General features: G+C 40.6%; 2 protein-coding genes across 3 annotated transcripts in view; one reads left to right on the top strand and one right to left on the bottom strand.

Annotated features, from left to right (window-relative positions):
• Positions 1-6,589, bottom strand: part of CREB3L2 (cAMP responsive element binding protein 3 like 2) — a 113,491-nt gene extending 106,902 nt beyond the window's left edge. The window contains exon 1 of the mRNA XM_008150493.3: positions 6,134-6,589. Within this exon, the coding sequence (XP_008148715.1) occupies positions 6,134-6,235 (102 nt within the window). The 5' untranslated portion in view covers positions 6,236-6,589. The remainder of the gene's footprint in view (positions 1-6,133) is intronic.
• Positions 6,590-23,684: 17,095 nt separating this feature from the next.
• LOC103294105 (aldo-keto reductase family 1 member D1) overlaps positions 23,685-27,087 on the top strand; it is a 46,109-nt gene continuing 42,706 nt past the window's right edge. For both annotated transcript variants that reach the window (XM_054726586.1, XM_008150492.3), the window contains exon 1: positions 23,685-23,829. In XM_054726586.1, coding sequence (XP_054582561.1) covers positions 23,737-23,829 — 93 coding nt within the window. In that variant the 5' untranslated portion in view covers positions 23,685-23,736. The remainder of the gene's footprint in view (positions 23,830-27,087) is intronic.

The raw sequence follows: 27,087 nt of genomic DNA, 5'->3' as shown, positions 1-27,087 counted from the left end.
AATATCTGAATAGCCATAAGCAACTGGAAAAACAGCTTCTTTGAAAAATGACACTCAGCTTTCCACCAGCTGATGTGAGCCTGTGTAAACCCGGAACAGTACAAGTCACCCTGGTCTTGCATGGTGAGCACGATGACAGGCTCAGCTAGCTGCCTCCAGCCCTGGTATTTAACTCTGATGCAGAGAGTTCAGATAATATTGTTAATTTTAGATTTCCTAGTGAGTGAATTGGAACACAGCAGTACTCCCTTCAGGGTAACCTTTGCATGCATTTCAGAGACTATTGCCCTCTCTATAGTCTTCTTTCATTGGATACTATTAGCACAGCTAAATAATGTTATCAGAGCTTTGCAAGTGGCACAGTATTTGCTCCTAAGGCTAATTGTGGATTTTAAAATATTTTCTATTTGCTACCCATCTTTATGATAAAAAAAGCCATTGGTTAAACAAACACTATCTTTTAGTTTAATAATAAATAAATAAAAAACTGCCAACTCAGACTATTTTACTAACAGTCATCATAAAATGGTCATGGTGATTGAACCTCCAATATCTCCTCCATCCCTATGTGACTAAGCCAATCATGTAAATCCCTTTCCAGTCATTGATTAAGGAATGGTCATGTGATCCAATCCTTGACAATAAAGCTCAAAGAGAAATCAGCTGGTGGGCTTCGGAAAAAGGTTTCTTCCACCATAAGAAGGAACACAAGGAAGATACAACCTCTTTTCCTCTGGATATTGTCATTTTGAGTTGAACACCTGTAACTTACATGGATATGAGATGCCTTCAGGTTGCCCCCAAAATGGCATTTGCATATAGATGGATGGAATCTGAGTCCATGATGATACTAAGGAGTTGTTGAATCGGCCAAACAAGTAGATATACTTCTAGGCCTCTTGCAATATGACATAATAATTTACTTACTATATAAGCAATCTCAATCAGTTTTCAGTTACTTGCAGCTACAAGCATTGTAATTTAATTCAATTATTAATCAACATGCAATGTCTTCTTTCTCTTGCAAGAACAACTTCATATCAGAGCTGCATAGAATATTATCACTCAGGATCTTTCAAGAAAGAAGGCAAGTACCATACTCCCATCTTTCAGGACTGTGCCCAAGTCCACCTTTCCCCAACTCGTGTTAACAGCATAAGAACAATTTCAGAGACAATAATATAATAGGTCACAGGTTTCTCACCAAGCCAATAAAAATCCTCGAGAACACAGATAAATAAGCAACACATGTGAAAGGCTACTTTATGGATAACAGCCTCATGTATGGAATAGAAGAGGGGTCGTGAGGGTTCGTCACCAACTCCCCAAATATTTCTCCCCTGTTACCTGACTAGTGCCTTAAATTCTCCATTTAGAGGTTCAACCTTTTGATTTGAAGTAATAATTGTTAAATAGTGTAAGCTTATCAAATATTTCCTGAGAGCAAAATTAAGAGGAAATATTGGAAAGAGAACATTATTACAGTGAGCACTTGGGGTCCAAGAAACAAAGGAAACACAGAAGAGATGAAGGTGAAAAAAGGTGAAAGGAGGGCCTTGAAGACAAATTACACTTCAGAGTTTTGTCTCCTACTGGAAATCGTTACCTCTATTCAGTTTGGGGAGGTCAGGTGACCAGAAGTGATGATATTCTCAAGCCACAAGGACCCAGGTTTCCCCCAGAACCTAGCCAGGGGCCAACAACAGGAGACAAACAACAAATGACAAGCTTCAGTGTCCCACTGGGGCCCTATCCGTCTCCGGACCAGACCAGCGGAGAGGAAGGGGAAACCATCAGCCTGTGAGCTGAGCCACCTCCATCCTGGCAATCAGTGATAGATGTGGAAACCAGATGACCTTCACATCCGGACACCAGGGAGGCTGACCATCCCCTTAACCCCCCACCTAGCACTGCCTGGGATCAGTCATTTCCCTTTAAGATCCAATTGGATGCAAAATTTAAGTAGTATAACAACTAAATCGTTTTACGAAGAACTGGATTCATAGGAATTTTGCACTTAAAACAAGCAGAACTTGTCATTATCTTTACAAAGACTTGGTAGTTCCTGTTGTATACTTTAAAAAATAAAATAAAATAATTGACAAAATTCCTGTTTCCAGATCATTAAACTTGGATATAAGAAAGTTATCAAGATCAGGAAGTTGATCATACAAACCCACTTGAGGACTCCAGCCCACCAAGCACTCCTGCTTCTCTATTCTTCACCCACGGCCTCCCTCAACTGGAGTGGTGTTGAGTGTAAATACCACACCAGATCTCCCTCTGCCCTCAAGGAAATTCAGGCTAAAATTACCTCTAGTCCAGTTTTATGTAGTGCCTTTTAATTGTCATTTGTCCTTTTCTAAATCCATTCAGGGGTTAAAAATCTGAACAGTACAAAGGGGTAGAGTGTACATAACTCCTTCTCCCTCCTGCCCTCTCTTGACCTCTGGTCCCCCAAGTAACGTTCATAAAAGTACTATATTTCATCATCTGTATAGGTAACTATTTTTTAAGCTTTAAGAGGAAGGCCAAATCCCTAATAATTCAGGATCCAACAAGCAAGTCCATTTTCACTCTATTCGTGCTTCATTATTTTGTAGACTTTGGGCCTTTGTCCTTCCTGGACCAAGAAGTCTTCTCCATGACTAAATGATTGAGAAAAAGCATTGTTTCTGATGGCTCACAGAAGGCCCGAGAGACCTTAAACTCCCAGCCTCAGGCAACTTAAACCTTCTATGTTTTTAAAATCAGATTGGTCACGGGTTTGCTAAAACAGGGCATTAGCAATCATGCATGTGGTAAGTAAATCCCTATTTAGAGCAAATAGAGTGATCACGCTAGGAAGGCTTGGTGACTGGCACCGACACCTCAGTTAAACATTAGCAGCGTTTGGGCTCAGCATCTTCTCCCAACCGCTCTGACTCTGTTCTTTCTGTTTAACTCTGGACCCTTCCTTCCTATGAAATGGTAAGCAAGAACTTGGGCTTTGAAGGCAGGCAGACCTGAATTGAAATTCTGGTCTGTCAATAATTAGCTGTGGGACCTTTCACCAAGTCGCTTAAGCTCACTAAGCCTCAGTTTTCTTTATTGTGAAATGAAAATAACAAAAATGACTCTTTCACTGGGTCATTAAGAGGGTTCAATGGTATAATGTTTGAAAAGCATTGCATACAATGCCTTTCAGTAGAACCAGCTTCATGATCTGTGGGACCCAATGCAAAATGGAAAGTTATTCAGAAACTATGAAGGACTGCAAGATAGTGACAGCAGAGCATAAACCAGGTGCAGGGGCCTCATGAAGCCAGCCCTCCCTTTCAGATAATAAATACTCAATAGATGGTAGCCATTATCATATCTTGCCACTTTCCTAATTTATATCTGTGTCTTACCCTCCCTGCAGGCTCTCCTATCCCTATACGTATAATGCCCAATCCACTCAACTTGAAGAGTTTTACTGGGTCACTCCAAATACAGGCACTGTGTCTCAGAAGTTACCTGCCCTTAACAGGGAAAATAATTGACCAAAATGGGGGGAATCTAAAATAGAAAATGATGTTACCATAAGCTCACACCAGATGCACTCCCACCTTAGGGCCCTTGCTCTGCTTTTCATCCTACTGAAATAACTTTCTCCCTCCTTCAAGCCTTTGTTCAGATCCCCTCATATCTGACGCTTATTCTGATTGCTCAATTCAATATCATATTTTGCCCTTCCTCCATCTCCCTCACCTTGTTCTACTTTTACTTTTTCCATAGTACGTATATTGCCAAACATGCTATTTCACTTACTTATTATGTCTGTCACTTGTTTATCTTCCCCTACACACACACACACACACACACACACACACACACACACACACACACACACTGGAATGTAAGCTTCTCAAGATCAGTAATTTATTGCCTCCTTTTATTCACTGATGTATCGAAACTGTTTAGAACAGTGTTGGCATGCAGAAGACATTCAGTAACTGTTAATTAAAAAAACAAGTAAACCTTTGAATGAATGCATAATCAGGCCATCCTACTTCTACCTGGAGGTCAGTCCATTCCACATTATAGACAAATGGCCGTAATAACCAGCTCTGCAACTGGATACCCAACAGAGTTCAAGAAACAGATGGGGAGTTATCTCTTTTCAAATCTCTGCCAAAGTCCCCTTAGTTTAGAAGGAATATAATCCAGTCCTCTGTGCTAGTAAATCCAACACCTCTTTCAACACTAATTCATATACATGGTTTGTTGCCAAAGACTTGAGGCAATCGTGAGTGGCATTTTATATGAGTGAGCTCCCCAGAAGAGAGATGTGTCCTTAAGTGGTGGACATCCAATCATTTAAAAAATGAAATCAGAAGAAAAATAATCACACATCACTGCTTCATAACAATGAATAGGAAAACGGAGCCCTTAATACCAAAAGGAATGTAAGGGCCTCTGTCCCTGAAACAGTGCATGAAGATGCTAGAGGCAGTCTAAGCTGCGCTGCCCGGAGTGAATGTTACCGTCACAGGGAGCATCTCAAAACCTGGCCTGAGATCTCACAATTGCAAGCCACAGGGCCCAAGAAAGGAAATATGGAGGCCCGTGCAGAATTCATCCAGCAGCTCAAGGCAATCTCGACGCTGTGGCATTATAGTTGCTGGATGAGACGTTTTCAGTGGGTTTAAGAACAAAAGAGAAGAGCTACCCTCCGCAAATGGTTAAAATGCAGCCCATGTCAGGAGAAACATCTGGAGCATCCAATTATCAGAAGATTTTGGAGGGCTAATGTGCTCCAAGTTCTGTACTGATAACAGGAAGCACATCTGGGCCCCCAATCCAAATGCGGCCCACGCTGTCTCCTAGGGACAGGCTCGGTGAGCGGTCTGGCAGGCCACACTACACATCTGGCTTGTGAGCTACCATTCCTTCTCAGCCCTGCACTCTGCATTTTTTAAACAAGTCATTCTCAGCCACCACTAAGGCTTTGGTGGGAATCATAGGGAGTCCTCGTCCCTTTTCCCAAAATAATGTCAGGCAGAGGCAAAGGCCAAAGAGGTGGAGCCTACAGGCCATTTTGCAAAAGTTTCAAATATCCTGGCACTGACCCCATTAAAAGAATCATGAAGGGGAAATAACCAAGCCTCTCATTTTCTCATTAGTGTTGTTTTCTCTCCCTTTCTCTCTCTCTCTCTCTCTTCTCTCTCTCTCTCTCTCTCTCTCTCTCTTTCTCTTCCCTTCTCCCACTCTCCCTTTCTCCCTTCTCTATTACAAACTTCTGTGTTTATAAAAAACAAAGATCTCACAAAAAGTCCCAGTGTTGGCTGCTAAAAACAAAATTTCATTTTTCAAATTTAATACCAAAAAGTTGAAAACTTTCAAAGAATGTCTTTGTTCTGTGACAGCTTAATCCCCAAAGGGGTCTCTGAGGCAGGAGCTGGTGTGTTGTCCCACCTTCTCCAAAGACTTTCTGAAATATGCCACTGCCTCAGACTTTCCACACTCCTCTGCTGATCTTCCCTCTGAAGAGGGAGGAAGCAGAGTTCTTGGCTGTCCAGTTGCAGGAGCCAAATAAAGCAATCTTCCTCCTAATGCCAAGGGCCTTTCCAACACACACACACACACACACACACACACACACACACACACACACACGTACCTGTTGAAATATTAATAAGTAAAGGAAAAGAGAGAATATGACACCGAAGGAAAGGAAACACTACTTTATTTTGTCCAGATTTTAAAAACCTTCCCACAAAAATCTAACTGAAACAGAGGTACATTATCCTCAACACGCCTTACCCTTCTCCCGCTTTACAATACTGATGGTAATAGGAAATGATACTACAGATGCGAAAAGGCCTGGGGAGGGAGGGGTACAAATTGCTAAAGCAACAGTGTCATCACTACTATTGAAAGTTTAAAAGGGCCAGCTGCCCACCACCTTTATCTGTTCAGATTAAACAAACAAACAAAACAAACACACACACACACACACACACACACCACGCCTCTCCCCAGATCTCTTCATTCTGGGCAAGCCTCTTCCCAAATATGTCCATCCCAGTGCCCTGTCCCCAGCTGTTCGTTCCTCCGATGACAACACTCCCCCTCCTTGGCCGCCCTCCCTGCCCCGCCGCGTCCTCACCGTGGGGTACATGAGAGCCTCGGTGTCCCCCGGCTCTGACAGCTCGCTCAGCTTGCGGTCCCACTGCAGGGCGCTCTGCTCCCCGCTCTCCAGCACCTCCATGGTGGTCCGAGGCGCGCCGGGCCGGGGATGCTGAGCGCAGGAGGGAGCTGGCTGGGGCGCCTCGGGGGGCGATCCGGCGCCGCGCGCGCGAGTGCGTGTGGCGTGTGTGCGTGTAGCTTGTGCACTGGGGAAGGAAACGTTCGCTCCCCCGCCTGAGAGGACTGCCCGGGGCTCCCGTCCCGTGTGCTCGGAGATCTGAAAACCCCCGGGGGAGACAGGCAGTCGAGGGATCAGGCCGCAGGCTGCAGGGGTTAAAGCTGGGTGTACATCCAAAGTGAGGGGAGGAGAACGGCTCTCAACGCCAGAAAAACCCCTCCTCAGGAAGCCCACTTCCCACTCCTGCTCCAGACACAAACTTTGAGTCTCCCCAGAGCTCCTCAGCTCGACTCCAGGACCCACCTACGACTCCACCTCCCTCCAGGGCAGTGACCAATAGGATACGCATCTCGCCTTCTCTACCCAATCAGGAGTCTTTTTCTCCGCCCGTCCCGCCCCCAAAGGCTGGGGCCGCAGACAGTCGGCCCGGGCTGTGGAATGTGGGCGGGCGGTGCCATTGACGTCATCGGGGAAACGCCTCCAGCCGGAAAGCAGGCAGCAGCAGCTGTCTGCGGAGCGAACCAATGGAGGGAGTGCTCGAGTCGGTGATGGCCGGTGTTGGGGCCAATGAAAATAGGGTTTCTCGGAGGGACAGCCAATCGAATAGCGACAAGAATACCTTTTTATAAAAGGAGGAGGATGAGCTCAGGCTCCCTGTGAATCCTCCACAAAAAGTTAGCACACGGCATCTAGCGCAAAAGGGAGTTGCTCTGCGGGAAGATTTGTATATTGTCCTATTTTCAAGTAAATTCGCTCATTTGAGTCTTTCAGGATTTTTTAAAAATGAATTACGTATTATACATAAGTATAAAAATTCTCCATTTACACGAATTTGTATTAGCACAGTTCTACCAAATTGTCACTGCTTATTCTTCACATTTTCGCCCTTTTTGTTATGCATTGCTGCTGACATGTTTTTATGGACTTCCCTTATTATATTTTCTCTTTCATTCACTCAAGGATACTATTGACCAGGGGCAATGGTTTGCTTTTCCAGGTCCTAGAGCAGATACTACTTTGTCCCCTTAGCTAAAGGCCTTTAATTCATAGAGCTTTTGTCTCAGTGGAGGAGTCAGCCGGTAGCCCAGTGGTTAGAGCATCGCAGGTCCCATTCCTGCTCAAGGGCACTTACCTCCCCTGCCCTGGTCCTGCCTTTGTGGGAGGCAACCAATCAATGGGTCTCTCTCACCTCGATGTTTCTCTCTCTCTCTCTCTCTCTCTCTCTCCCTTTCCTACTCCCGCCCTTACACTCTCTCTAATGGTTGAGCATCTACCTGTGAACCAGGAGGTCACGGTTTGATTCCCTATCCGGTCAGGATACATGCCTGGGTTGCAGGCTCTATCCCCAGTAGGAGGCATACAGGAGGGAGCCAACTCAATGATTCTCTCTCATTAGTAAAAATACATTTAAAAATAAGTAAATAATTATCAATGTGAAAAAATATCCTCGGGTGATGATTAAAAAACAAAAACAAAAAGAAAAGGCATAATATAATTTCAGGAAGTGGTAACTACCATGAAGAAAAATAAAATCAAGGTAAGAGGAAGGGGCAGGTCTCTGCTATTATAGATAGCAGTCAAGGAAGTCCATTTGAACCGGGAACTGATGAAATGAGGTTTGGGGAGGAACTGGTGTTCTGCTGACCTGGAGGCCAGTGTGGCTGAAGCAGTATGTGCCCAGCAGTGAGTGACGAGAGAGGAGACCTGAGAGACAGGATGAAGCCAGACCACAGGTCCTGCCTAGATTAGGAAAAAGCCTTTTCTAAAGTATTTACCCCAAGGTTGTGATTTTTCTTCTCCCATTTAGACTCCTCCTTTTAAGAAAATAAAGTTATTGAATATACAGTTTGCTCATTTGAAATATAAAGGAGCTTTGGCCAATTGTCTCTAGAAGTTCCTTACAATGGCACATTCAGGTATTAGATACTACTTTGTCCCCTTAGCAAGTATTGTTTGGTAGATGGGTCAGTAAAATGTATTAAACAATGTTAACTTGTTTTTAAGAAGCCATTTATCATGGCAACTATTTCATTTGTCTCATCCTATCTCCTGGGTCTTTTGAGAACATTTTAATGCTTAAGTGGAAATTCTACTCTATAGTCATGCACCTTCCTTGTATGATATTTTTCTCATTCTTTTCTTTGTCCTTGGTTTTTATTTTACAATCTTTTCCCTCCTTCACCATATACTTTTCATAGATCATCTTTTCAATTTTTAAAGACCCTTTCCATTTTTTTTGTAGCATAGCACAATACAAATGATGGGTGGTGGGCACACAGTGCAATATATACAGATCTTATAACAAGGAAACCCACACCTGAAACCTATATGTTCATGTTGACCATGTCAGCCCAATAAATTTAATTTTTAAAAACACTCAATATGTGCTGGTGAGGTAAAAAAAAAAAAAAAAAATGTACACCCTTTTCCAGGTCCTAGAGCAGATACTACTTTGTCCCCTTAGCTAAAGGCCTTTAATTCATAGAGCTTTTGTCTCAGTGGAGGAGTCAGGCCGGTATCCCAGTGGTTAGAGCATCGCAGGTCCCATTCCTGCTCAAGGGCACTTACCTCCACTGGATATTGGATATTAACATTTATCTGCCAAACATTTCTGATTTTGAAAGTTGGTCCCTGGTTATGCTGCACGTGGTAGGCAGCTTTTAAGACGGCACCAATGAGCCTGCCCCCTGGTGTTTGTGCCCTGTTAATACTCACCTTGAGTGTTGGTTAGACCTGGGTTCTTCCTTCTACCAGACAGAATATGGCAGAAATGATGGGTTGTCAAAAGGAATTCTGGTTCCTGAATAAAGGGAACCGTTTGCCTGGGCGCATTAAAGCCCAATAAGACACAAACAGGAGTTTGTAATCAAGAAAGTAAGGATTTATTAAAAGATGGCACCATGCCCAGAGTCACAGGTAGCTAGCTCATGCTCAAAAACCTGGCTCTGGGATGGCCTCAAGAAGATGGGTTACATAGGGGAAAAATAATGAATCTCAGTGACTAAGAGAGTTAGGGGTCAAGGCCAGGGTTGTGGTCTTCACTGATTGGTTAGTACTAGAGTAGGGAGTAGCTGATCACTGCATCTGGTCCTGACATCAGGTTGCTTCATCTGGTTTCATAAGGATGTGGTCGGACTGGGGCGGTGGGGGTGGGAATGGCTGGGGGTGGGGGGTCAAGTGGGGGAAAAGGAGACATGTAAAACTTTAGACAATAAATTAAAAAAAAAAAAAAGATGTGGTCGGTGGGGTCAATCTGGAGCTGAAACACAACTGAGGCTTAGGTGTTATCTCTGATTTGACTGGATCTCTTTCTCTATGGTCAACTACTGGATGCTGACCAGAACCTCATTGTCCTGAGGGCTTAATGACTCAGCAAGGGAGAGGGAGTTGATGAGTCAGGGAACTAGGTGAGGCCAGTTTGAGTCAAGGGGGAAAAAAAATCAAAATAAAAGGTGACATTAAAGAAAATAAGGTTTCTGTGCAGTTACACTGCTGACTTGCTTGTTGTCTCCCTCTCTTCCTTGCTTGCTCAGAGGGAAGCAGGCTGCCTGCTGTGAGTGACCCCATGGAGAGGCCTACATAGCAAGGAACTAAGGAAGGTATCCATCCAATAGCCAGCAAGGAACTGAGGCCCTCAGTCCAACAACCCAGGAGCACCTGATTCCTACTAATAACCACATGAGTGAATACGGAAGCAGACCCTCCCCAGATCACTGCAACCTTCTCAGTGAAACTGAACCAGAGGACTCAGCTAAGTCTCACCCAGATTTCTGACCTACAAAAACTAAAGATAATAAATGTATGTTGATTTAAGCCACTAAGTCTTTCCTTCAGAAAATAAATACTGTAATAATTGGTATCCTAAATGTTTAATTAAATTTATCTGTACTCTAATAAAATGTCACATACCCTAACAGTGAGTTTTTTTCAACCTCCTTTGTTTCATATATCCTTCTCCCATTCACTGTATACAAGACTTATCTCACTAGCTCATGTCCTATTTTACATCTTGAGTTAAGAGTTTCCCCCTTTTCCTCTAATTTTTGGGACTTAGCAAAAGGATGTTAGAGAAGCTGGAAAAGAGTTTTTTAGAGAGAGGAAGGGAGAGGGAGAAAGAGAAACATCAATGTGAGAGCGCAACATGGATTGGCTGCCTCCAGGGATCAAGCCTGCAACCCAGGCACATGCCCTGACCTGGAATCGAACTGGTGACCTTTCAGTGCACCGGAAGATGTCCAACCAACTGAGCCATACCTGCCAGAACCTTAACTGCTCCATTTGAAAATATTTTATTAGTGTATAGAAAAGCAACAAATTTTTGTAGATTGATTTTAAATTCTGCAACTCTACTGAGTTCAATACAATTTCTAACAATCTTTTGTGGAGTTTTTAGGGTTTTCTATATATAATATCTCATCTGCAAGTAGCAAATGTTTTATTTCTTCCTTGCTTATCTGGATGTCTTTTATTTCTTTTCCATGTACCTTTTGCTCTGGCTAGGACTTTCAAGACTGTGTTGAATAAAAGTGGTGAGAATGGGCATCCTTGTCTTATTCCTGATCTTAGAGGAAAAGCTTTCAACATTTCACTGAGTATAATGTTAGCTATGGGCTTGTCATATACCAGGTATGGCCTTTATTATATTGAGGTACGTTTCCTCTGTGCTCACTTTGCTAAATGTACTAGTATGTTTAATTATAAATGTACTAGTATGTTTAATTTTGTCAAATGAATTTTGTTCATTAAATCATCTACGGTGAACATATGATTGTTATGCTTCATTTTGTTAATGTGATGCATCACACTGATTGATTTGTGGATGTGGAACCAATGTTGCATCCCTGGAATAAATCCCATTTGATCATGGTGTATGAGCCTTTTAATATATTGATGAATTTAGTTTGCTAAAATTTTGTTGAGGATTTTTGCATCTATACTAGTACATAAAGGATACTGGCCTGTCCTTTTCTTTTTATTATCTCTCTTTTTGGAGAGAGAGAGAGAGAGAGAGAGAGAGAGAGAGAGAGAGAGATCAATTTGTTGTTCCATTTATATAATTATGCATTCATTGGTTGATTCTCCTATGTGCCCTGACGAAGGATCAAACCCCACAACTGTGGTGTATCAGGATGATGCGCTAACCAACTGAGTTACCTGGCCAGGGCTTATTTTCTTTTCTTGTGGTTTCCTTGTGTAGGTATTTTTCTCTTTCCGCATCCAGCATGACTAGAGAGCAGGTCCAGTTCCTGAGTAGAGGCGGCTGGGGATTGAGAAATAAAAGAAAGAGACAAGACACAGAGATAGAAGGAAAAAGCTGGGACTGGGTGGGACCACCGTCCTCTTCTGATGGAGAGACAGGGACAGTGACCCAGAGCCAATACAGCGAGTTTATTTTATATCCCAAATACCAGGAAGTTTCACCAAAAGGTCAAGACAAAAGGAGATTATTTGCATTCTTGAGTAGGCCCTGAGCATTCCTGGTGCTAGGCTGGATTTATACATCAAAAGCACTTCCCCACACCACGGGCTGAAATGAAGGTCAAGCTGACAACACCCTTGCCCTTTTAGCAAGGCATGTTCTGAGGGCGTGGCTTTGCCGACGCCACTGGGTTCAGCTGACAATAATTAAGGAATGCCCATGTGCCTTCCCAGGGGGCCCTCTACATCCTTGTTTGGTTTTAGTATCAGGGTAATGCTGGCCTGATAAAATGATTTTGGAAGAGTTACCTCCTTTTCTATACTTTGGAAGAGTTTGAGAAGAATTTGGTACTAATTCTTATTTAAATGTTTAGTAGAATTCACCTGTGAAGTCATCTAGTCCTTGACTTTTATTAGGAGGTTTTTGATTACTAATTAAATCTCCTCATTAGTGAGCAGTCCTTTCAGATTTTCTTTTTCATGATTCAATCTTGGTAGATTGTGTGTTTCTAGATATTTATTTATTTCTTCTAGGTTGTCCAGTTTATTGGCATATAATTGTTCATAGTAGTCTCTTATGATCTTTTGTATTTCTGTGGTATCAGTTGTAACATCTCTGCTTTCATTTCTGATTCTATTTAGTTAGCCCTCACTTTCTTGGTGAGTCTAGATAAAGGCCTATCGATTTTGCTTATCTTTAAAAAAAACAACAACAAAACAGCTCTTAGTTTCATTGATTTTTTTTTCTATTGTCTTTTAATCTCTATTTTATTTATTTCTGTTCTGATCTTTGTTATTTGCTTCCTCCTACTAACTTTGGGTTTTGTTTGTTATTGTTTTTCCTCTCCCTTAAGGTGCAAAGTTAGATTACTTAGTAGAAATCTTTTTTTGTTGGTTGAGGTAGGCATTTATCACTATGAACTTCCCTTTTATAACTGCTTTTGCTGCTGTAAATTTTGGTATGTTTTAGTTCCATTTTCATTTGACTCAAGGTATTTTTTATTTCTCTTTTGATTTGTTCTTTGACTGTTAGTCGTTCAGTAACATGTTGTTTAATCTCCACATATATCTGAATTTTACAGTTTTTCATTTATAGTTAATGTCTAGTTTCATAACATTGTGGTCATAAAAAATGCTTGATGATTTCAATCTTCTTAAGTATATTATCACTGTGTGGCCTAACATATGGTCTATCCTGGAGAATGTTTCATGTGTGCTTGAGAAGCATGTGCATCCTGTTGCTTTTGGGTGGAATGCTTTGTATATGTCTGTTAAGTCTGTCTGATCCAATCTGCAGTCTAAGGCCAGCATTTCCATATTGGTTTTCTGTCCTGATGGTCTATCCATTGATAGAAGCAGGATATTAAAGCCCTAGGGTATCCACTAACAAATTATTTTAGTGATAGTTTGTCTTACTACTTTTACTTTTACACTTCATACTATGTTTATAAAATAGTAGATTACTCTGAATTTTACTATATATTTACCTTTACCAGTGAGGTTTATACTTTCAGATTTTCCTGTTACTAATTTTTACTCTCCCATTTCAGCTTAAAGAAGTCCCTTTAATATTTCTTGTAAGCCTGATCTGTGATTGGTGTCCATAAAAAGAGAGGGGAATGCCATATGAAGACTTGAGTCCCTGAGAGGAGGAAGCCATGTGATGATGGAGGCAGAGATAAGACAGATGTAGCTGTAATCCAAGGAAATTCAGTATGGACAGTCACTACCGGGAGCTAAGGACAGACAAGGAAGGAGGCTACCTGTAGCCTCAGGGAAAGCATGGCCTTGCTGACTCCTTGATTTCAGACCTCTGGCCACCAGAACTGTGAGACAATTTTCTGTTGTTTGAAGCCACCCAGGTTGTGGTACTCTGTTACGGCAGCCCTAGGAAACTAAGAGTTAGGCATCTGTTGTATCCTCTCTTGCCTGCCCCTCCTCTTCACATAATTCTCACCATTCAATAAACTGACTGCTGTCCAGTGTCACACATATTCTCTTACCCACAATTTCACTTGGGAAGACCAAGTCTTTGAGGCTTGTGTCATATATTGGTATCAGGATACTACTCTAAGCATGCTTTTGCCTATTATTTTGCACAGCTTTTTCAACAAAGGTGATAAACTTGCTACTGAGCACTTTCTTCAATTCATAGGTTAGCTGGACTGACTCCCCAAGAAAGATTCCAGTTGAGGGAGGAGAACTAAGATGATGATATCTTTCTACCACCAACTTCAATTGCCTTGGCTGCTGTGATATTTACTGGCTAAGCTTTGAGGTTAAAGTTAATCTCCAACTCCAGGAAAGCCTGACAAAGAACCTGACTGGAATGCATCTGACTTTCCGCCATTGGGTTTCACATCTTCATACTTGAACTGAAGGTGACCTTTCCCTCCTAAGAAAAAGGTGAGTGGCAAGACTACTTCTTTCTTTAAGAGAGTTTCAGACCTGAAAAATGTGGATATAGTATGTCTGGAATTCACCAAGTACTTAATAAATCCTTACAGATAAATTATAGGACACAAAAAGGAAAATTCAATAGGCTAATATTTATTGAATATTTATAGTCAAATTGAAAGGATGCAGACACAAGGGTCATGCCATTTTGAAAGGTGGATTATGTTTTTATGCTGTGGGAATCTATCAATTATATCTAAATTCTGGATATAATTTGTCTCAATCATTATGACAAAGGTTTAGAAAACATTAGAGCAGATTTGTAAATAGATTGGCACATGGAAAGATAGAAAATAATATTACCAAAAGAAATCTGAAAAATATCTTTTTAATATTTTTAAAATGTGTTTTTATTGATTTTTTAGAGAGAGAGGAAGGAAGAAGAATAGAGAGAACATCAATCAGCTGCCTCCTGCACGCCCCCTACTGGGGATCCAGCATACAACCCGGGCATGTGCCCTGACCAGGAATGGAACTGTTGACCTCTTGGTTAATGGGTCGACCTTCAACCACTGAGCCACACAGGCCAGGTGAATATCTTGTTGTTTCATGAGAAAATATGACTTGCAATCATGCATATGCCATTTTTTTAATGAAGAGCAGGCAGGGGAGGTTCTGGCTTAAGATGGCAACATAGGAGAATCCTGAACTGGCCTCCTTCTATCAACAGACCAAATCTACAGCTACATACAGAACAACCTCCTTTGAAAGAACTGAGTGACTCTGTGCATTGGGTGAACGATAAAAAATCCACATCAAAACGGGTAGGCGAGGCTGACACATAATCTCACCACACCTGGTATAGTGACCCACAGTCAGGAGGGAACTCACAATACTATGCTTCTCCCTGAGGAACAAAGGGATTGAATCCCATATCTGAGCCCCAGTTCTTAAGAGCTGAACCTGAGAAATGAAATCCCAAAACATCTAGCTGTGAAAGCCAATGGGGCTGTGTGCACAACACCCACAAGGCTATATTGAACTAAAAAACAGTTCTTAAAGGACTCATATGGACTCATCTGGCTATTCCCCACCCCGCCCCTGTCCAGTGAAGAGGCAGTCCATGAAATGAATTCAATCATTCTGTGAAATAGGTCTGTTTGCTTCTCTTAAAGCTTTGAAGTGAGAGGCAGGCAACTAATTTAACACACATCTAGGATCCTACTGAAATTCACTCCAAAGACAGACACCAGCAGGTGCTATCTTCACACTCTCCCTCTGCCTCACTCCAGTATCTTCTGGAAAGGAGGTTGTGAACTTAACTCAATTTTTGTGGCTGCCACCCAAAGATACCTTGTGATCACCTGGCTCTGGTGGCCCATGGGACTTATGTTTGTGGGTACCACAGGATGGTAATAAATGGAGAAAGAGTCCTTAACCAGCCTCACTCTCCTCTCCTGCCCCCAGCACAGTGTAGACAGCAGACTAAAACGCATACCCCATCTTTCTGTGAAAGAGGCTTATAACTTACCTTCATAACTGTGTCCTGAGTTGCAGGCTTCTAATAAAACAACATATCTAGGGACTGACTACAATCCTCTCCAGAGACTGAGGAGGCCAGTGGGCATCATCTTCATGCTTTTCCTCTGCTGCATCACTGGTCACGGGTGCCTCTAGGTAAGGAGCTTATGTACACGGCTAGCTCATTGGCTTCCATGGCTGCCACCTAGAGGACACGTCCCTTGATGACATCCTTACTTGAATAGCCACTGGGCCTTTTGGTCACACGTTCAATGCGACAGTAGCAAACAAAATAACAGCTTTAATTGGTCTTCACACCAGTGCTTGGTGCAGAGGAAGCATACAGAAATGCCCATTTGCCAGTCTTCCCTCAAGTGCTGGGGTTTAGGACCTCAATGTATCATTTTGTGGGACATAACTCAACCCATTACCCCATGAATTCCTAGTGTAAGCACATCCCTTTCTTGATCATTTTACTGCCCCTAAACAGACCTGTGATTCTTTGATAAAACCACCATAGTCCTTTTTTTTTTTTTTTTTTTTTAGCATCTTCACACTTTTATTTTATACACTTGTCTGCAAAACTGATTCCTCATGGGAGACTGCTGGTCAAAAGCTATGCCCATTTTACATCCTGGTAGCTACTAACAAATTGTGCATCTGTGTGCAAAGTGTGCTGCAATGCCACAGATTTATGCAAAAGTCAGTTCATGGCACAAATAAAAGGCTTTCTCATAATTAAAAGTGTCCCATGGCAGATCAGACTGCCTGAGTCCACAGCAGTACCTGCGTGTTCCAGAACCGACAGGTCAGTCAGGATGCTGCTGACAGCATTACAACATGAGGTGTGGGGTCAGGGGAGCAGACATCTAAGGGACCTTCCAAAAATCAATCAGGAAAAGTAAAAAAACTTGAATAGGCTGATAACTATGGAGGAAGTTGAAGCAATAATCAAAAAACTTCCAGCAAACAAAAACCCTGGGCCAGACAGCTTCATAGGGGAGTTTTACCAAACATTCAAAAAAGAACTGAAACCTATCCTCCTCAGACTATTCCAAAAAATTCAAGAGGAAGGAACATTTCCAAGCTCTTTCTATGAAGCCAGCATCACACTAATACCAAAACCAGATAAAGACACCACAAAGAAAGAGAACTACAGGCCAATATCCCTGATGAACATAGATGATTAAAAACCTCAACAAAAGTCTAGCAAATCGGATTCAGCAATACATTAGAAAGATCATACACCATGACCAAGTGGGATTTATTCTGGGGATGCGAGGATGGTACAATATCCACAAATCAATAAACATGATACATCACAAACAAATTGAGAGAAAAAAATCACATAATCATATCAATTGGTGCAGAAAAAGCATTTGACAAAATCCAACACCTTTTCTTGATAAAAACTCTCAGCAAAGTGGGAATAGAGGGGTCATACCACAACATAATAAAAGCCTTCTATGACAAACCTACAGCCAACATCATACTCAATAGGCATAAACTAAAACCATTTCCCCTAAGAACAGGAACAAGACAGGGATGCCCACTTTCACCACTCCTGTTTAACATAGTACTGGAAGTGCTAGCCATAGCAATCAGACAAGAAGAAGAAATAAAAGGCAGCCAAATTGGAAAAGAAGAAGTAAAACTGTTATTATTCACAGATGACATGATATTGTACATAGAAAACCCTAAAGATTCCATCAAAAAAACTACTAGAACTAATAGATGAATGTGGCAATGTAGCAGGATACAAAATTAACACCCAGAAACCTATAGCTTTTTTATACAACAATAATGAATTCACAGAAAGAGAAACTAAAAAAAAAAATTCCATTTACCATTGCAACAAAAAAATTAAGATACCTAGGAATAAACTTAATTAAAGAGGTAAAAGACCTATACTCAGAAAACTACAGGTCACTGAAAAAAGAGATAGAGGAAGACATAAACAAATGGAAGAACATACCATGTTCATGGGTTTGTAGAATCAACATTATTAAAATGTCCATACTACCCAAAGCGATCTATAGATTCAATGCAATCCCATTAAAATACCAATGGCATGCTTCAAAGACCTAGAACAAACTCTCCAAAAATTCATATGGAATAAAAAAAGACCCCGAATAGCCGCAGCAATCCTGACAAAGAAGAACAAATTTGTAGAAGTCACAATACCAGATATCAAGCTATATTACAAGCTATATTACAATACCACTATTCTCAAAACAGCCTGATACTGGCACAAGAACTGACATATAGACCAATGGAACAGAACAGAGATCCCAGAAACCAACCCAAGCCATTATGCCCAATTAATATTTGACAAAGGAGACGAGATCATACAATGGAGTCAAGAGAGTCTCTTCAATAAATGGTGTTGGGAAAATTGGACAGATACCTGCAAAAAAAAAAAAAAAAAAAAGAAGAAGAAGAAACTAGACCACCAACTTACACCATACACCAAAAGAAACTCAAAATGGATCAAGGACTTAAATGTAAGACGGGAAACCATAAAAAGTTTAGAAGAAGCCATGGGCAGCAAAATATCAGGCATATGTCGTAGCAATATCTTCACCGATACAACTCTGAGGGCAATGGAAACAAAGGATAAAATAAACAAATTGGACTACTATCAAAATAAAAAGCTTCTGCACAGCAAAAGAAAACATCAACAAAACAACAAGAAAGCCCACTGCATGGAAGAACATATTTGCCAATATTATCTCGGATAAGGGTCTAATCTCCAAAATGTTTAGGGAACTCATACATCTTAACAAAAGGAAGATAAACAATCCAATTAAAAAATCGGTAAAGGGCCTAAATAGATACTTTTCAAAAGTGGACATACAAAAGGCCAAGAGATATATGAAAACATGCTCAAAGTCACTAATCACCCGAGAGATGCAAATCAAAATAACAATGAGGTATCATCTCACACCTGTCAGAATGGCTATCATCAACAAATTAACAAATGACAAGTGCTGGGGAGGATGTGGAAAAAAAGGAACCCTCTTGCACTGCTGGTGGGAATGCAGACTGGTGCAGCCACTGTGGAAAAGAGTATGGAGTTTCCTCAAACAATTAAAAATGTAATTCCCATTTGACCCAGTAATCCCACTTCTAGGAATATATCCCAAGAAATCAGAAACACCAATCAGAAAAGATATATGCACCCCTATGTTCATAGCAGCACAATTTACAATAGCTAAGATTTGGAAACAGCCTAAGTGCCCATCAGCAGATGAGTGAATTAAAAAATGGTGGTACAGCCCTAACCGGTTTGGCTCAGTGGATAGAGCGTCGGCCTGCGGACTCAAAGGTCCCAGGTTTGATTCCGGTCAAGGGCATGTACCTTGGTTGCGGGCACATCCCCAGTAGGAGGGGTGCAGGAGGCAGCTGATCAATGTTTCTCTCTCCTTGATGTTTCTGACTCTCTATCCCTCTCCCTTCCTCCCTGTAAAAAAAAAAAAACAATAAAAATATATACATTTTTTAAATCGTGGTACATCTACAGAATGGAATACTACACTGCTGTAAAAAGAAAAAAAAGAACTCTTACCATTCACAGCAGCATGGGTAGACCTGGAGCACATTATGCTAAGGGAAATAAGCCAGTCAGAGAAAGATAAATACCTCATGATCTCACTCATTTGTGGAATATAATGAACAACATAAACTGGTGAACAAAAATAAAGATCCAGAGACAGAGAAGCATTGAACAGACCATCAAACCTAAGAGCGAAGGGATAGGGGAGTAAGAGATCAACCAAAGGACTTGAATGCATGCATATAAGCATAACCAATGGACACAGACATAGCGGGGTGAGGTCATGTGCTGCGGGGAGCAGAGGCGGGGAATGGCTGGGGAGAGAAGGAGAAATATGTATTACCTTAAACCTCAATCAGGGGGAAGGAGACATATGTAATACCTTAAACAATAAAGAATTTTTTAAAAAATGACTTTCCTAATGCATTTGCAAGAGACTCCAAAGTTCTAAGATATAGTAATTTGGAGTTTTATTTCACACAGCAATCCATATAAAGTGGTTATTAAAACTTTGTTTCTTTGTGAAGAACTGCCTTGTGGAAGATATGATCATGGAAAGCCACATAATAGCTTTACAAATTACTTTAATATTAAATAACAGAATCATCAGGGAAAGAATTTAAATTTTCTCAGTGTAAATTAATTGCATTTTATGGACAAGAGTATATGTCATCTTGGTATGTGCCAATCTAGCCATATGCAAAAAACAAACAAACAAACAAAAACAGTACCAAAGTATTAATTGGTGCCTGAAATCTACAGTCACACTTTCACCTATCTAAACAATATTCAATAACCAAAAAATAAAGACTCCAAAAAAAATAAAATAATTAAATTCATGTGTCCATGCTCGACTGATTTTTAATAAGGGTGCCAAAACATTAAACAAATAGTGCAGTTAGGACATTAATACTGTGTTACTCTGTTAATACTGCAGTATCTTTACAAAGTTTATTCCAACTCTGAAGTTCTTGGTTTCATTATCTGGAGGCTACACCATCCATACAAACTGAATTTCAACAACATTTTTCAGCCTCTATTACATTATGCTATGCTAGTACCCACCTCCAAGAGCTCATTGTCTAGAAGAAACAGATACATCAATAATAATCACATTATAATGTGCCTTATGCAATAATGCGTTTTCTCCTTCTACAATATTGCAATTTTCAGCAGGTTTTATGGAAAGAGCCTTCAAAAGTTCATTGATTCACCTTGGCCCCAGATTTCTGGAACTGGTTCAGATTTATCCCAGATCAATCTCATGTTTACTTGCTAAATGTAATATAAAGCCAAGACAAAGATAAACACCCAGCCTGAGGTTGGGCCTAGAGGTCAGCAACCACTGCAAGGAAAAAGAAATAAACTGAATAACTCAATCAATGCTGGTAAAGTCAGGAAAGGGAAAGAAGAGAAGGGTGGAAGGAAGGAAGGAAGGAAGGAAGGAAGGAAGGAAGGAAGGAAGGGAGGGAGGGAAGGGAGGGAAGGGAGGGAAGGAAGGAAGGAAGGGAAGGAAGGAAGGAAGGAAGGAAGGAAGGGAAGGAAGGAAGGAAGGAAGGAAGGAAGGAAGGACGGGAGGGAAGGAAGGAAGGAAGGAAGGAAGGGAAGGAAGGAAGGAAGGAAGGAAGGAAGGAAGAGAGGGAGGGAGGAAAGAAGGGAAGGAAGGAAGGAAGGAAGAAAGGAAGGAAGGAGGTAGGAGGGAGGGAGGGAGGGAGGGAAGGAGGGAGGGAGGGCAGAAATGAGCTTCCCAAAACTAACCATTTGGGTAAATCTAAATAATCATTGACTGAAAATAAAAAGAACAAAAAATGTGGGAGCTATATGTATAAAATACATGATAGCAATGATATAAAACTCAGGAGAGTGATAAATGGAGTTCAAGTTAAACCTCTGAGAAGAGGTTAAAAGTACAAATAATACATTTTACATAAACTCTATAGGGGTATAATTTACATACAATAAAATGTACACATATAAGAATATAGTTAGATAATATTTGGCAAAATATATCCCACCACCACAATTAGATACAGGAGACATTTCCATCATCTCAAAAGATTCCTTGTGTCCCTTCCCAGTGAATTCCAACCTTCCACCCCCGACCTCAGACAATCACTGACCAGTGTCCTATCACTGTAAATGAGGTGTCTTTTCTAGAGTTTCATGTAAATGGAATTATAATCTGTGTGCTCTTTTGTGTCTTTCTTTTTTTAAGCATGATGATTTTGAGATACATTGATGCTGTTGCTTAAGGAACTGGTTTCTTTGTGTTGCTGAGGAGCAACAAAACATATTCCTTTGTATGAATATGCCTCAATTTGTTTATCGATCCACCCATTGATGGACTTTCGTGCTGTTTCCAGTTTGTATTTTTTTTCTCCCCCCCCATACCCTCTTTCACCCCCTCCCCCTGCAATCACCACACTGTTGTCTGTGTCCATGAGTTCTTTCTCTCTTTTTTTCTTTTTTGCTCAATCCCTCAATGGTTAGAAGACAGGTTGTGTTAATTGCAGTGTTATTTACAATAGCCAAGATTTGAGAGCAGTCCAAATGTCCATCAGTAGATGAGCTATGGAGGAAGTAAGCTCTCTGTTTTAGTGGGCTTTAAGCTGGAGCTGAGTCACTTCAAGGATGATTACGGTCTTTCAATGATGAGGGCAGAGTCAGCTGAGAAAGCCAGGAGGCAGAGGGTGTGAACTGTTTCCTGGCTTTTCCTTTGTTCCTCTGGCCCAATGTTTCCCAGTTGACCTACGTGGTAGCAATCCAGACCCCTGCCCAGTCCTGCTGCATCAGAATCTCCAGGGAAGTTCTGGGAAAGGAACTACTCTAGTCTCACTTTAAGCTAGTCCTAATGTTGACGTTTTCAGGAATATGAAGTAATAAATTTCCTTTATATTCTAAGAGAATTTGAGATAGACCTGTTAGTCGGTAACAAAAGCATCCTGATAGAACCCCGCTCGATTCCTTTCCCTTTTTGTTGTTGTTGTTCAATCTTTTCTTTGCAGTGGAGTAAGCATAAGGTGACCAGACGTCCCGCTTTTGGCGGGACAGTCCCGATTTTTAACAATTTGTCCCTTGTCCCGTGGCGTTTTATAAAAGTCCCTATTTTTGGAAAGAATGCACGACAAGCTAGGGAACGGCGGGAGAACAAGAAGGAAATAGACAGTTTTCGGCGGCCATGTGTCTATTTAGCCAGGATATGAGTTTTATATTATTTTCGTTAACTTTATAATGTTAAACTTTAATAATAACAAATAATTGTTGAGAACTGATTATTGAGAACTGCTTATCAAAGTTTGCATTGTTGATCAGTTGTTAGAATTCGACCACCATTGTTTGGACTTGATGAACAATGGCATTTTTTGGGATTGGCAACGACGAAAACATTTTGTAACTGTCTCTCAGACGATACACATCGTACTGCGTGCTAGTAAGCTAGTTAAACAAGTGATGTCATTACAAATCAGCTATTCAGATAATTTAGGTAAGTAATGTATTTATTTATTTCATAAATACATACATTTTCTTGAATTTAGCAGACAGTACTCGTATTATTTATATTTTATAGTGGCAGCAAAAAGTCTAGCGCCGGCCTTGAAAGTGACACTTATGACTTACGTTATGGCAAATTCAGAGGAAAAATAATACAAGTGAGTATTGTTATTATTTAGAAAGAAATATAGGATTAAAATAATTTTTAAAATATAGTTACTTTATAACAATCAAATTAATTTAATTTATAAAGTAACAATAAAATATGTTCATGTAATTATGTACCTACTTACTGTGTTTTTAAGCAATATGTATATAATAATTTATAATATAATTTTAAATTATTTTTTTTAGATTTTTAACATAATGAGTAAGAAAAGAGGATGCAAATTCAACGATGATCTAAGAAGTGAATTTCCTTTTATTAAAAAAACCAAAAGCGATTACAATATAGACCAAATTTTTAATCAAGAAAACCCCCTCCCCCCCGGGCCGAAACCGGTTTGGCTCAGTGGATAGAGCATCGGCCTGTGGACTCAAGGGTCCCAGGTTCGATTCCGGTCAAGGGCATGTACCTTGGTTGCGGGCACATCCCCAGTAGGGGGTGTGCAAGAGGCAGCTGATCGATGTTTCTCTCTCATCGATGTTTCTAACTCTCTATTCCTCTCTCTTCCTCTCCGTAAAAAAATCAATAAAATATATCTAAAAAGAACCCCCCACCACCACCACCGCCCCCCCGATCAATGGTGTCCTGCTTTACCAATGTTAAAATCTGGTCACCTTAAGTAAGCATAAACTCTCAATGAGTTATTCTTATGTCTCTGGTAAAGTTCAAAGGACAATCACAGTATTTCCATAACAACCTGGAAGAAAACAGGTTGAGAAATAGATCTGTCAATCTCTCTTCCCTCCCACTGCTCCTCCCTCTGGCCCTCATTTCTTTGATTAAATAGGCCCTAGGATACCTGTTCAAAAGTGTTCAGAATCACTCCTAGAAATCTGAAGTCCTAGGCTCTCCAGGATGGACCTCACAGCAGCAAATCACCGCATACCTCTAAGTGATGGAAACAGTATTCCTATCATTGGGCTTGGTACTTACTCAGAGCCTAAATTGGTAAGTTTCTCTCTCTTTCTGTATTGTTTTGTTTTTTAATAAGAAACTTTTCTAAAGTATAATCTGCAATTCATTTTGAATAGATCTCATTAATTCACTTTTTGTAATAATGAAAGCAACCTTCAAGGGCTATTGTTTGGCTGAATGAGTATTGAGCCAAACATTAAACTAAATCAATTTGTGATTTAAAATGATCTTGGATTAGAGAATGGGACCTTTCTGCTTTATTTACTAAAATTCAGCTGGATGCTTATTATTTTATTGATCTTAGGCACGTGAAATTACTGAGTTTATGGCCTGTGATTTTTTTAAGTTCATATTTAAGCACATTTAGTTCAGTCTAAAATACATCCAGTGAAAACCTACCATGTATGAAGCACTAAGCTCCAGAAACTTCAAATATGAAGAAAATAGTCTTGCTGCCTGAGAATTAAAAATCTAACAGGAGAGACACACTTTTTATTTTTATTTTTAAAATATGTTTTTATTGATTTTAGAGAGAGAGGAAGGGAGAAGGAGAGATAGAAACATAAATGATAAGAGAGAAACATCAATCAGCTGTCTCTTGTATGTCCCCTACTGGGGTTCAAGCCAGCAACCCATCAACCTTGACTATTAATTGAACCTGTGACCTCTGGTGCATGGGACTACACCCAACCACAAGGACCAGGGTGAAAAGTACACTTTTTAATAATTAATTATTGGACAATGACGATGAGAGTAAATGGTACCCTAAAAATACAAAAAGGATTGCTCTGAAAACACAAGAAAGGGAATGGTTAAATTTTTTTTTGTTGGTTTTAATTTTCTTTTTCAATTATAGTTTACATCCAATATTATTTTGTATTACTTTCAGGTATATAGCATAGTGGTTCGATAATCATACACTTTACAAAGTGGTTCCCTGATATTTCAAGTACCCATCTGGCACCATACATAGTTATTACAATATTATTGACTATACTAGAGGCCCAGTGCATGATTAAATCATGCACGTGTAGGGTCCCCTACACGCCTTCGCTTTCGATCACGGGGGAACTGGGTACCTGTCCAATGGTGCACCAGGCCTTTCAGAAGCCTCCACCGCACCTGGTGCCAGAGTGGACAGGCACCCAGCTCCCCTGCTTTTGATGGTCCGCAGCGGGACGTGAGCTCGCTGTCCTAGAGACCCCTTCTGTGCCACAGCACAGCCATGGCGCAGACACTGAGCTCACGCCGCCGCTGGTGACATGAGCTCAGCGTTCCGCCAGCCCAATCGGCCACCCCAGCCACCCCGAGTCCCGTCCCCTCCCCTCCCCACCGCGCCTCCTGGCCAATCGTGGGCATAGCGAAGGTACGGTCAATTTGCGTATTTGTCTATTATATTTGTCTATTATTAGATAGGATTCCCTATGCTGTACTCTATAACCCTGTGACTATTTTATAACTACTGATTAATACTTCTTAATCCCTTCACTTTTCTCACCCAGCAGCCCCACCCCCGCTCTGTATCTATGAGTCTATTTCTGTTTTGTTTGTTCATTTATTTTATGCTTTACATTCCACAGGTAAGTGAAATTACATGGTATGTCTTTCTCTGCTGACCTATTTACTTAGCATAATATCCTCTAGGCTTATGCATAATTTCATTCTTTCTTATGGCCAAGTAATTTTCCATTGTGTAAATGTAACACAGCCTAGAATCCCATGTCCCAGCCACCACAGTTTGCCCCTCCTGCTTGTTCACACAGCCCCTTATGCTCAACTCTATTGTAGCACTAATCATACAATATTGTAATCATTGTTTCTCTGCGATCTTTCCCACAAGACTGAAACCCATTAGGAAAGAGACTGTCTTGTTTAGGTCTGTATTCCCAGCATAGTGTCTAGTAGGTAACAGGTGTTCACCTAATGCTTGTCAAATTAGGGAATGAATTTGTGAAAGGGGATGCATATGTCTGTGAGCATCAGAGAACATGAAGATGCAAATGGATGCAATAATAATAGCTAAAACTTTCTGAACACTTAAGCATGTGCCAGGAAGTGCTTCACATTAGATGCGTTTTCTAATTTAATTCTCACAACATTATGAATGAGATACCAGTTTACGCAATTTTATAGATGAGAAAACTGAGAGATTAACTAAATTGCTCCAAATTTATAATGCAAAGGAACAGAATAGGGATTTGAACCAATGAAGTTTGGGGTCAGATTGTATGCTCTGTCTAATCCCTATACAATATTGCCTGTTATGAATATATCTTATATCAATGAAGCTGCATATTTCTAACTATGACTTTCTGTGTATATTTCTTTTTTTAATTATAGTTTTTTAAATATATTTTATTGATTTTTATGGAGAGGAAGGGAGAGGGATAGAAAGTTAGAAAAATCGATGAGAGAGAAACATCGATCAGCTGCCTCCTGCACCACCCCCCACTGGGGATGTGCCTGCAACCAAAGTACATGCCCTTGACCAGAATCGAACCTGGGACCCTTCAGTCTGCAGGCCGATTCTCTATCCACTGAGCCAAACCCGTCAGGGCTGTGTATATTTCTATATATGAAAGTATCTAGGAATATATGCCCTGAAATATATATTCTAGGATATATAAATGCTATGAGTTAGAGACATTCAAAAGCAGTCATGTGCCATTTTCCAAAAAGAGCTGGAAGTTACTTCACAAGGTATGACATATACCAATTAAAGAATATTACATAAGAGGGATACTACTAGAAATGAAAATCATGTGTGCACAAACCACATTTGTGATCAGAAATATTACCGGTTTTAAAATAATATAGAGTTAATGGTATGTCTCACAAAAACTCTAATGTGAAGAAAAATACACAAGATGTATCCAAAAGATTTAGGGAAGAGGAAAAGGGTAGAGCTGGGATTAATGGGCAAGATGGGAGTGGGGAGAACGGAGTATCTCAGATAGAGCAGGCTCATGGCTTCCAAGCCAAAAAATGAAAATTCCTTTATCATCTACCCAGGGCTGATGAGGTAGAGGCTTAGAACCATTTGTCCCCAAGTCAGTCACCCTGACATGAAAGTACTAAATTAGATTTAACTTCAAAATCAGTCTTATTCCTAGAGGTGATGACAAAATTTAGTCTTTCTCCATTAAACATGCCAGAGAGCCTTTTCTAAACCTTTCATTCCACAAGTGATACAAAATGAACACTGGGGTGAGGTAACTCTTTAACTGGAACTCATTCATGTTTTGTGTACAAAGTCAAGCCAGTCAATATTTGTCCTGGGATCCTGTTCAG

Source organism: Eptesicus fuscus, chromosome 14 (genome assembly GCF_027574615.1).
Source record: "Eptesicus fuscus isolate TK198812 chromosome 14, DD_ASM_mEF_20220401, whole genome shotgun sequence".
Taxonomy (NCBI): domain Eukaryota; kingdom Metazoa; phylum Chordata; class Mammalia; order Chiroptera; family Vespertilionidae; genus Eptesicus; species Eptesicus fuscus.
Note: the sequence above shows the minus strand (reverse complement) of the source record. Positions and strands in the feature narration are given on the sequence as shown.